General features: G+C 42.7%; 1 protein-coding gene across 1 annotated transcript; it reads right to left on the bottom strand.

Annotated features, from left to right (window-relative positions):
* Positions 1 to 10,806: 10,806 nt before the first annotated feature.
* LOC136374807 (olfactory receptor 14J1-like) lies at positions 10,807 to 11,786 on the bottom strand. The gene has a single exon (XM_066340200.1). The coding sequence runs from the start codon at positions 11,784 to 11,786 to the stop codon at positions 10,854 to 10,856; it is 933 nt and encodes a 310-aa protein (XP_066196297.1). The 3' UTR covers positions 10,807 to 10,853.
* Between the last annotated feature and the right edge of the window lie 319 nt (positions 11,787 to 12,105).

Below are 12,105 nucleotides of genomic sequence, written 5' to 3'. Positions count from 1 at the left end.
AATCAGAAATGGCTCCCAGGAGGCCAAGATCAGAAAGACTTGTCTGTCCTTGCATCTCTTCCATGGGAGGAATTCTAGGATAGAATTTCAGAGGTAAAATCCCAATTTTGACCATGGGCTCATGGACAAGAAGAGTCCTTTTCATTAGGAAGAGAAGCACAGAGCCCCAGTGTTTTGGTGGTAGATCACCAGAGGTGATCTGGTGGCCAGATGTGGCCCCTAGGAGGCCAAGCCAGACAGACTTTTCTCTCCTGGAAGCCTTTGGCTGGAAGCAATCCTTGGATATGTAGAATTTTTGAGGCCAAATCCCAGTTTTGGCCATGGGTCCCTGGAAGACAAGGACAGTTCTTTCCCACAGGAAGGAAAGCATGGAGCCCCGGAGCTCCAGGGGCAAATGGGAAGCAGCCCTCGACATTCCATGGTCAGCTGGAGCTGTCAGGCAGCCCCCGGGAGGCCAAGCCAGCCAGACCTGTTCCATGTTCCCTGGGTTCCATGGGGAGAGGTAAACAAGGCACAGGGAGAAGAATGAATCCACCAGAAAGCCAAGGCCAGAGTGTCCTGAAAACCATCCCTGGCTGGGGTCAGGCTGGGCTCAGCCACAGCCCCCAGACCAATTTGCTGAGGCCAGGTTTGCACCCCCATCCCCCAACCAAGAGTTTTGGGGGTGTGGGGTAACCCCTGCTCAGGGGGAGTGAACAACACCCCCCTGACCCAGCCGGGCTCAGGTGTAAAAGCCCCACCCCGGGAAGGCCACACACACACAGGGGACAGTGTGACACTTGCCCTGCCCCAGGGGACGTCTCTGTCCCTGTCACTCCCTTGCTCCCCCCCCCTTTTCTCTTTCACAGGCTGGGGGGCTTTGCCTGATGTGTGAATCATTTTTCTCTTCATCCCTGTTGCCTTTGTGCTGGCTACACAGAATTTTCCTTCTTTAATAACCTTTTTCGGTTGAATTTTCACTTTTCTCTTATGAGAACCTGCCAGCAGCTGAGCTTGAGCTGTGCAGGAAGTGATGAAATTTGGAATTGCCACCATAATTACTTGTCTTGTCAATTTATTCATGTTTGGGATTTGTTTGCATTTTCATCAGAAGTGACTTGTGGGAAGAGCAAATATTCCTCAAAGCATTTGAGGTAGGGTTCAGTTTCATTACTGCCGAGTGTATTTTATCTAGTGCCCATGGGATGCTGGAGGGGTCTCTGTGCCTCTTGCCCTGGGGGATGCCTGCGAGGGGCTTTTGGGGGTTGTCCCTGTCCCTCTCACCCCAGGCCATTCCCGAGGAGGTGTCCCTGTCCCTCTCACCTCAGGCCATTCCCGACGAAGTCTCCATCATTCTAACTCCAGGGAATTCCTGGGAGGATCTCCGTCCCTCTCAGCCCTTTGCCAGGGGATGTTCAGGGGAGTCTCTGTCCCTCTCTCCCCAGGGAATGCTTGGGGGTCTCTGTCCCCCTCACCCTGGGGGATGCTCGGGGGGTCTCCATCCCTCTCACCCCAGGGAATGCTTGTGCAGGGCTGGGGACCAGGGCCTCTGTGTCCTTCTCCCTGCTGAGTGTCCTCGGGGGGTTGGGGCCTTTCTGACCTTCTCCCACCCGGGGAGGCCCCGGGGGTCTCTATCCCTCTCAGGTCCAAACATCATCGGGGTGAGAGAGACAGAGCCCCCTCCAAACTCCAGGAAGGGCTGAATATGGGATTTGGTTTGGGGCTGAGGATTTAGGAAGGGGCTGGAATTGGGGCTGGGGGTGGAGTTGGGGCTGAGATTTGGATTAGAGCTGGGATTGGGGTTAAGGGCAAAACATGGGATTGGCTTTAGCACAGGGGTTGGGATTGGGTTTGGAGCTACACAAGTCTGGGACTGGGATGAGAATAAATATGGGACTGTGAGTGTGTCTCAACATGGAGGGAGATTGAGACCAGCATCAGGGTTAGTTTTGGGACTGAGGACATGCAGAGTGGGACAGGGGAGATGTCACTGCAGGATGTCCCTGGCATCATCCCAGCCTTCCTCAGGCACCTCCAAATATGGGGGGCAGCTGGATGGTCCAAGGTCCAGGTGCTCCCACGCTGCCTCTTCATACCAGGGGAGAATTCCATGAGGGCAGCGCTGAATGTGACCCTTGGGATCTGGGATCAGCCTTCACATCCCTGTGGGAGCAGTTACAGACATGAGGAGAGGTTTTTCCCCCTTCATTCCTCTGGAAAGGTGAACCCCAGCTGCCCTTTCCTTCTGGTGCCTCCTCATCTCCTCTGCTGAGGATGTCAAACCCACAGGAGCAGGAAAATCCCCATTCTGTGTTTCTTTGGGTCTGCAGCCTGGGACATCCACTTAAAAATACGCACTTTCTGAAAGCCCTGATGCTGAATGACATCAGGAGGAGGTTTGTGAGAAAGGGAGTGTCCTGGGGTGACTGTAATGTGTCTGTATCCCCAGTCGTCTGTTCTGTGTGTGCTGTAGGCTGTGTTCTATACCTTTAAGAGTGGTTCTGAGGGTGAGCATGGAAGAAGAGATGCACAGTTTGTTTTTGAAAAGTGTTCACTCCTCCACATATCTTTTTTTTTTTCTTCCTCGGGACGGTGTGTTCGTCGGATACTTGGAAAGTGACCAGGGGGAGGGTTGTTTTCCTTTTAGTTAGTTTAGCTAGCTGAGGCAAAGAAGTTCCCTGACCTTTTTTTTTCTTTTTTTTTTTTTTTCTTTTTTTTTTCTTTTTTTTCTTTTTTTTTCTTGGGACTCTTTAAGTCCGCTCTGGACTGAAAACTCAGAGAAGCACTGGTATCCTTCATCCGTGACCCACTGGGGCCTGGACCTCGGCATTTTCCAGCACCAAGGAGACTGGGATTGATAAAAGACTGCGAGAGAGCCAAGTAAACTTCTGGTGAGAACTTGCTCAGTTTTGCCATCTCTCTTTGGAGCAGTGAGAGGTTTTGTTGTTAAATTCTTTCATTCCTTGTGCTCATGGGCATTTTGTTTGTTAAATAAATAGTTTTTTTCCACTTTTCTCTGAGGAAATTCTTTTTCCCCGGACTGGCTGGGGGTGGGGCCGTTTGGGTTTGCTCCCCAGAGGAACCCCATTCAGAGGTTTCTTCCCAAATTTGCCCTAAACCAGGACAGTCACAGTGGTCTCCTTGGATCCCCAGTGCCATGATGGCCCCTTGGCTCCAAGTGTCCCTGCTGTGTCACAAAAGCTCATGCCTCCATGAGGCCACAGTGTGTCACAACGAACAAACCCTTTGTTCCAGAAGGCCTGACGTGTCACCATGGACTTCTGTCTCCATGAGCTGTCATGTTGTCAGCAACAGCCACCTTGGTTCTGCAGTGTCACCAAGGATCCTTTGTTCCATCAGGTTCTGCAGTGTCACCATGGACTCCTTTGCTCTGTGAGGCTCTGCTGTGTCACAATGGCCCCTTGGATCCATGAGGCCTTTCTCTGTCACAATGGACTTTTGGTTCCATGAGGTTCTACAGTGTCACAATGATGTCCTTGGATCTGCAGCACCACAATGGACCATCAGTTCCATGTGGCCCCACAGTGTCTAAATGGATTTTGGTTCCATGCAGCCCCACAGTGTCAAAATGTCCCCTTGGCTCCATCAGAGTCTGCAGTGTCACAATAGACCCTTTGTTCCATCAAGTTCTACAGTGTCACAGTTGACTCCTTGGGTCTGTGAGGCCACAGTGTTACAAAACCTCTAAAATATCGGAATAAGACTCCTTAACACTAAACTGGTGTTAAAGAGGGCATCACTTATTTAGGGCTGAGGTCCAACAGGGGATAACATCAAACCCTACGTGGATGCATGATTCTAAAAGCTTGCTGCTTATAGACAGTCACCAAATGTGTATTAGAATTTAACCATTTCCATAAAAAAATTCTAATTTTTAAAAAGGCATAAGGAGGATTTTTTTATAAATGCATATTATAAACTTGTCTTTGTTGTAAAAATGAATTGAATGCTATATGGATAATGTGAGTAGGTTTTTCCAGTTTCTTTGTAAGAGGATTTGGAAATGGTGATGCGATAAATATGGTTTTTTTTTGGGGGGGTGGGGGGGTGTACCATAGTCTTAAAAGTAAAATATTGTTTTGTAACATCTAAACCGGCCAAACCGGAAGATAGAGGGGGTCCTCCCACATTCATGAATTATACAGTCAAAGATAACAGTGAACCAGAGCTCCAAGATGGAAGTTATTGACCTTCTATTATCGGAAAATATTACATGAGATGACCAAGAGGTGCCACCAAGAACAAAGAATAAAAAATACTAAATGATAAAAAAGGAGCAGGTTTGGGGAATTGAAACTAGGCAGGCATCTGAACTCAAAGGAATGTCTGAATAGTGCATTAAAGTCTGTTGAATATGTAACACACTGATCCTTTTCAACAGATGTTCTGAAAGGGCAGTGTGTCCTTTCTGGCTGCATGCAGGGGACCCTGGCCCAGATCCTTTGCTTTATTTCTGTTTCTTAATTATGTTTTTTTTTTTTTTTTTAATTGAAATTACAAATTTTTTTCAAGAAAATTAACTTTGTTTTTGACATTGAGAGAGCCTGGAAAAGGAGGCTGGAGCCCCCAGGCCCTGCCCTGAGGCGTCAGCGCTGCCCCAGCAGTGCCCATGGCCTGTCCCTGCTGCAGCCCCGGCACTGCCACCCCCAGCCCTGTGCCCGGCCCCGAGAGCACTCAGGCCCTACAGCAACACCAGGGCCAGGAGGGCAGCGGGGCAGGGCCACGGGAGCAGCACTGCCAACACCAAGGGCTGCTGCTCCTGGCCACAGCTGCTGTGCCAGCCCTGATCTGCCCCCAGCTCTGCACACAGACATTGCTGCTGCAGCTCCAGAGAAGGGAACAAAAGGGGCATCTCTGCAGAAAACGTGGCTGGGAGATCCTTGAGTTCCTGTAAAGCCACCAAGAGTGCAGCCCATGAGTGACACAGTCTGTGGCCACAGGGAAGGAGGAGAGAAACAAGATGAGAAATTGCACTGTCCCATGGTGACTATGATGCTTCTATCCCCAGTGGTCTGTTCTGTGTGTGCTGTGCCTTTAAGACTGGTTCTGAGAGTGAAGCAGAGAAAGAAGGAGCTGGCAGTTCTTTTTGAAAAACAATGTTCACTCCTCTGCATTTGTATCTTCTTCTTTGGGACTGTGTGTGTTTGTCAGATGCACAGTGGCCAGAGAAAAGTTTTTTTTTCCTTTTAGTTATTCTATCTCTCTGACGCCAAGAAGCTTCCTGGACTTTTTTGTGGGGGTTTTTGTTTGTTTGTTTGTTTGTTTTTGTTTGGTTGGTTGGTTGGTTGGTTGGTTTGGTTTGGTTTGGGTTCTTTGTTTTGGTTTTTTTTTTTTTTTTTTTCTATTTTTTGAGCCTGTTTTAATCTGCTCAGGACTGAAAAACCCAGAGGAGCACCGAGATCTTGTGGCCATGGCCCACCGGACCTTGGCATTTTCCAGCACCGAAGGGACTGAGGCTGATAAGTGACTGAGAGAGCTGAGTTAACTCCTGACAAGGATTTTTAGTTTTGTCCTCTCTTCAGAGCAGCAAGAAGTTTTATTGTTTCATTTCATATTATTCATTCCTTATGCTTGTGGGCATTTTGTTTGTCAAATAAATAGTGTTTTCAACTTTTCTCTCAGAAAGTTCTTTTCCCAGACTGGCTGGGAGGAAGGACCATTAGGGTTTTCTCTCCACAGGAACCTCATTTAGAAGTCTCCTTGCAAATCTGACCTAAACCAAGACAATACATTTTTATTTTTCTCCAACGTGGGGTGTGAGAGAGTGGAAAAAACTTGTATTAATTATTGATTTCCTTTAGTTGTACTTTGTGTTGGAATAAAGGAGCCATGTTGTTCCTTGAATTCCTGATGTCTCTTAAAATAGAATAATTTGTGTGTTTCTGTTCCCTTAGCTTTTTTGAGGTTTTAATACCTTTCTAGTCCCTACATTTGTTTTCTTATTCAAAAAAAGCTCAAGTGCTGTCCCTAACACAGACCTTTTACACTAGAAGTGCACAAATTAGAATTGCTATTTTGTTGAGGTCAGTGATCATAATTTATAAAAAGTTTATACAAGTCCTGGAGTTTGTGCCAAGTATGGGTTTTTTTACAGTTTATTCGTCCAACCCTGCGACCTAGTTCCAGTAGCATGTTTTAGATGTTTATAATTAATTCCACCCAGTTTGTTAAAGGAAAAATTTTAAAAAGGCCTTTCAGTCTTATCTGTCCCTCTTATCTTTTGAATCAGTTACCTCACTTTTGGGGGATGTTCAGTATTCCCTAAATATTAAAAAAAAAAAAAAAAAAAAAAAAACACCTTTCTGATATTTCAACTAGTGAGCTTCCTCTAAATCATTTGGAACTTCTCTAGAGTGAAGTCTAAAATTTCCAGAGGGGCTGATAAAACTCCTGACCCAGAAGTAGACCCAGAAGTAGGCCTAGGTTTGGAACATCCTAAATAGTGTGGAAAACGGGAGGATATGGGCCAAACCCTAAAAGAATTTTATGACCCTATAACCTAAAATTTTCCATGTGAATACATTCAGAACCCAACTGAAAAAAAAAAAAAAAATTTAAAATAAAAAAAAAAAAAAAAAAATAAAATAAAAAAAAAAAAAAAAAAACCTTAAAAATAGTACCAGAATACTTAAAAAAAAACCCACAATAAACTAGGCCCTAGCATATGCATATCACACAGTGCTAAATACAGTAAAGCCGCAGATAGAGGCAGGGGGAAGGGAGATAAATCAGCAGCTACCCCAGTCACTCAGACAGCAGCTGAACCAGACAGGAAGCCGAAATCAGCAGCTAAACCAGACAGTGAGTCTAAGACACTGGCAGTGGCCCCAGCAAAGAAGCACACATACAAAACAAATCAACCAGTAAACAATAATGCAGGTAAAAACCCCTCAATGCCTCCCAACAGCACCCAATCAGAAGCCCAATCAGAACCAACTAACACCGAATCACACCCAAACCAACCAACACCCAATCAAATGCCAAACCAACTGACACCTGAGCAGAAGCCGACAAAACTAACACAAAATCATAAGCACAACCAACTAGCACAACATCAGGAGCTCAACCAACCAGCATAAAATCAAAAGCACAACCATCTGGCACAAAATCAAAACCCACTTTTAAGTCTTTTTTCCTGAAGGACCTTCAAAGCCTAAAAAAAGTTACACTTGATGGCCAGGTGAATCTATAATTAGTTAGTTAATCCATTTTTGAAATGCTGCAAGAAAAGCTACAATGCTAGACAGCACATAAAATCGCTGTCATATAATCCAGTTACCGACCAAAAAAAAAAACAAAAATGAGGGAGGCTACCCCTTGCAATCTCTGGGAACGAGTCCTAAATAGTGTAGCACAAAAATATCTGTGTCCAATCTCTATATAAAGAAAACCCAATAAAAAACATAAAACGAATGCTGCTGTAACAGACATGTTAAAACTCCAATAGAAGCTCAAGTCCAAAACAGCAAAGTAGTATGTCACTATTAACATTGCCAATGCATTTTTCTCCATTCCTCTGGCAGCAAAATGCAGGCCTCAGTTTGCCTTCATGTAAAGGGGTGTGCAGTACACTTAAAACCAACTGCCCCAAAAATAAAAGCACAGTCCTACCATCTACCACAAACTGATCCAAACTACACTAAAAAAAATAAAACTCCAAAACATCTGCAGTGTATTAATATCATTATATAAAAAAACACTGCAGCTAAGTATTTGAAAGAAATTCATCCAGATTCCCCTAAATACTAGTTTAGCTATCAAAAAAAGCCAAAGTTAAAAAACGTACTCAAAAAATCCACTTTCTAAAAATTCAATAAAAAAATGGACAGCGTCAAATACCCACTAATGTCATCAACAAAATCACAGCAATGTCTCCACCAACCAACAAAAAACCCCCACAAGCTTTCCTAAGCACCATAAGCTTTTAAAAAATACACATTCCTAAGTACAACCAAATTGTACACCCTCTCTACCTGGTTACCCGTAAAAAAAGCCGCTTTCCAATAAAACCCTTAACAACAACACACCTTTACCCAAAGCAAACAAAAAATTGCTCACACCACAGCCCTTAGCCCAATCAAAACAAACCCAAATGTAAAAAACATACTCTACACCACAGCCAGGAGCCAGAGTCTGCCCTAAGACCTTGAACAAAAAATGCCTGGGGAGGCTCAAAGCCAGCCACTAAAATTCTGAAATCAAAACTACAAAAAGTCTAAACCCAACCACACTCCAACAAGGAGGGAAATTTTAGCAGCCTATAAAAAAATCCAAACTGCTTCAAAAATAATGAACACTAAAACACAATTCCTCCTGGCACCCCAACTACCAGTTCTAAAGTAAATATTTAAATCAAATTTCTCTCTATCCACCATACCACCAATGCCACATAGAGTAAATAAATTACTCTCATCACACAGCTCACAGTTTTTTATTAAAAAAATAAATCACCCTGAAATTTCAAAAATAATTACAAATTAACCTAAAAGTAAAAACTTTAGTCTCACAAATTAAAAAAAAAAACCAAACCAAATAACACGTACTAAAAAAACTCCATCGTACAAACAACTACCAGCAAAAACCCTACACTACGCTCTTTTCAATGACAATTCCCATCACATCATAAAAATAAACCAAGAGTAAAAACAGCCATATAAAATCCCACACAACAAATGGCAAAAGCTACTAAAAAAAATAAATAATAAAGCCAACTTAGTAAGCTCAAAGCTGTTTACTTAACCCTAAACCCTAAAAAAAAAGTAGCCAAAGCTCTATCTCTACTCTAATTTATAAATAGTAGCCAATAATCTATAGAAAAAATTCAAAAATTAAAAAAAACCTTACTAGTAGCATAAAAACCCTCATCTAAACTGCCAATAAATAAAAAAGAACATTGCTACCAAAATAAAAAGTACCTATAAAACTCCACCATATAAATACCTTAATCCTTAAAATTAAAGTAATAAAAAGCACCAAAGCAATGACCAAATAAATCAAACTACAAAAATCAAAGTATCACAACCAAATTAAATTAGCCACATTAAAAAAGTTATTCCTAACTCAAGAGGTTCATGATGCCTCTAGTCATCAAAGCAAAAATACCACCTATAAATAAACACAAAACAAAAAATAAATCTAACTATAAACTTGTATTTCTCAAGTTATCCATAACTATAACACATGTACTACAGTCAAACAAGCCAAGCAAATAAAGCCCCTGTAGTATAGTAAACAATAATCCAAATATAAGTATAAAAACCCCTAGCAAATTAATGACATTACACTGCCACAAACACACCAAAATAAACACTGTGTACTCACAATGATAAAAACTACCACAGAGTAACTAAAAACCTATCCTGTACCTCATGCTACAGCCCATAACACCATTCTAAGCGTTAAAAAACAAATTCTATAAAAACATAATACCCTTAAAAAATTAAATCAAACAATAAATCATTTCAAAAATAGCCTTACCAACACTTGGGCTGGGGAAAATAACATTAAATAAATATACCACATCCCCTACCATACACCAGCGGCTGGGAAAGTAAAAAAATACAATAGAAGGTCAAAAACGACCTTAAAAATATTAAATAAAAAACTTACAAAAATTAAAAGCAACACCTAACAAAAACCACCTAATGAATTAACACCTGAAGTTCCACCACCAAAACAAACCCTGCCCAGTCTGAACTCCTGCATGCAGTAAATAAAATCCTGTAATACATATTAAAAAATTATTAAAAAACCCGATTTAAATCAATTCTGCTTCAAGTACAAACAAACCCATCGGTAAAATTGTCTTTACTCAACCCCAAATTATACATAATAAATAATGCCAAAAAATAAAACAACAAAATGTGTACCTCAAAAAAAAAACAGATTGTTAAGTAAAAACAATTTGTAAATATCACTTTTTATTGAATGTCACTACCATTATCTGTATATAACTGTATATTGTTTTTATATAGATATATGCATATATAATGTATGTGTTTATAAAGTAAGAATTCAATCCATTTTAGTAAGATAACAATATAATAAAAAAGAGTAGAATGTCCTAAACTGACTATAACACTTAGATCCCAAATAATTTTAATGTATATGCCATGTGTTTTGTACCTTTAAAACCAATTCTAAAAGAAAAACAAACAAAAAGAAATGGGTACTTTATTTTAAAAAACAGTGTTCACTCTTCTGCATTTTTTTCTTCTTCCTCAAAACTATGTATGTTCATCAAATGCACAAAAGTTAAGGAAAAAAAAAAGGTGTTTTTTTGGTTTTAATACATCCAGTTAACTAAAACAAAAAAACTTGCTGAACAACATTTTTTTTCCTGCTTTTTTGTAAAACTATTAAAATCTACTCTAAAGTAAAAAAACAATAAAACCCACTAAAATATGAAATGCAAAGTCCACCCAACCTGAACCTCAACATTTTCCCACGCCACAAAAAATGTAAAAAAACAAAAACTAAAAATACTAAACTAAAACCTATCAATTTTGCCATCTCTCATCACAAGAGCAAAACAATTTATTATTTAATTTCAAAATATTCATAGCTTAAGCTTCTAAAAATTTGTCTGTCAAATAAATAGTTTTCTCCAGTTTTCTCCAAATATTCTTTTCCCAGACCAACTGAAAAACAAAAAAATTGAAGTTTTCTCTCCAAATAATCCCATTTAGAAATTTTCTCCCAAATTTACCCTAAACCAAACCAGGCACAAACAATGACATTTCATGGTGGACATAATTAAAAAAATAAAACACAAAAAACCCTGGCTTACAGACCAACAAAAATTATCAAAGATGGCTATTATTAAAAGTGATTTGCAGAAATTGGCAAGCAGTTTAATGTTCCTGGAACCATTCAGTGATCAGTGTCCTCACTGCAGCCTTGAGCTCCTGGTTCCTCAGGCTGTAGATGAGGGGGTTCAGGGCTGGAGGCACCACTGAGTACAGAACTGACACTGACAGATCCAGGGATGGGGAGGAGATGGAGGGGTGCTTCAGGTGAGCAAACATTGCAGTGCTGAGGAACAGGGAGACCACAGCCAGGTGAGGGAGGCAGGTGGAAAAGGCTTTGTGCCGTCCCTGCTCAGAGGGGATCTGCAGCACAGCCCTGAAGATCTGCACATAGGAAAAAACAATGAACACAAAACAACACAATCCTAAAAAGGCACTAACAGCAAGAAGCCCCAGTTCCCTGAAAAAGGACTTGGAGCAGGAAAGCTTGAGGATGTGTGGGATTTCACAGAAGAACTGGCCCAGGGCATTGCCATGGCAAAGGGGCAGGGAAAATGTATTGGCCGTGTGCATGAGAGCATTGAGAAAGGCACTGGCCCAGGCAGCTGCTGCCATGTGGGCACAAGCTCTGCTGCCCAGGAGGGTCCCGTAGTGCAGGAGTTTGCAGATGGACACATAGCGATCAGAGCACATGATGGTCAAGAGAAAAAACTCTATTGTAGCGCATAAAACTAAAAAATATACTTGGGAAACACATCCGGCATAGGAGATGGTCCTGGTGTCCCAGAGGGAATTGTGAATGGCTTTGGGGACAGTGGTGAGGATGGAGCCCAGGTCGCTGAGGGCCAGGTTGAGCAGGAAGAAGAACATGGGGCTGTGCAGGTGGTGGCCGCAGGCGACGGCAGCGATGACGAGGCCGTTGCCCAGGAGGGCAGCCAGGGAGATGCCCAGGAAGAGGCAGAAGTGCAGGAGCTGCAGCTGCCGCCTGTCTGCCAGTGCCAGCAGGAGAAAGTGGCTGATGGAGCTGCTGTTGGACATTTGCAGTGTCTTGGCATGGGGATCTGTAAAAAAATTAATCATGGAATAGTTCAGTTTGGAGAGGACTTCCAATATCCCAGCACAGCTTGGTGTCACTTTCCCCCCATGGCCTGCCCAGGGCTCTGCTGCCTGGAGCTGTCCCTGCCTGCAGCTGCTTCCCTGTGCCCAGGGCTGGGCCCTGCTAGTGCTGCCAGAGCCCAGCCCAGCCCTGGGGGCTCAGCTCTGCCCTGCAGACCCCTCCCAGCTCAGGCACTGCCCAGCAGCAGCTCTGGCTCTGCAGGCACTGATTGCAATGCCACAGCTACCCTGATGAGGCTGG

Source organism: Sylvia atricapilla, unplaced genomic scaffold, assembly GCF_009819655.1.
Source record: "Sylvia atricapilla isolate bSylAtr1 unplaced genomic scaffold, bSylAtr1.pri scaffold_140_arrow_ctg1, whole genome shotgun sequence".
Taxonomy (NCBI): Eukaryota; Metazoa; Chordata; class Aves; order Passeriformes; family Sylviidae; genus Sylvia; species Sylvia atricapilla.
The sequence above is the reverse complement of the archived record's forward strand: the minus strand, read 5'-3'. Positions and strand labels throughout refer to the sequence as shown.

Bases quoted from the DNA above. Each gene is read 5' to 3' on its own strand.
- LOC136374807 (XM_066340200.1), bottom strand. From the start codon at position 11,786: ATGTCCAACAGCAGCTCCATCAGCCACTTTCTCCTGCTGGCACTGGCA.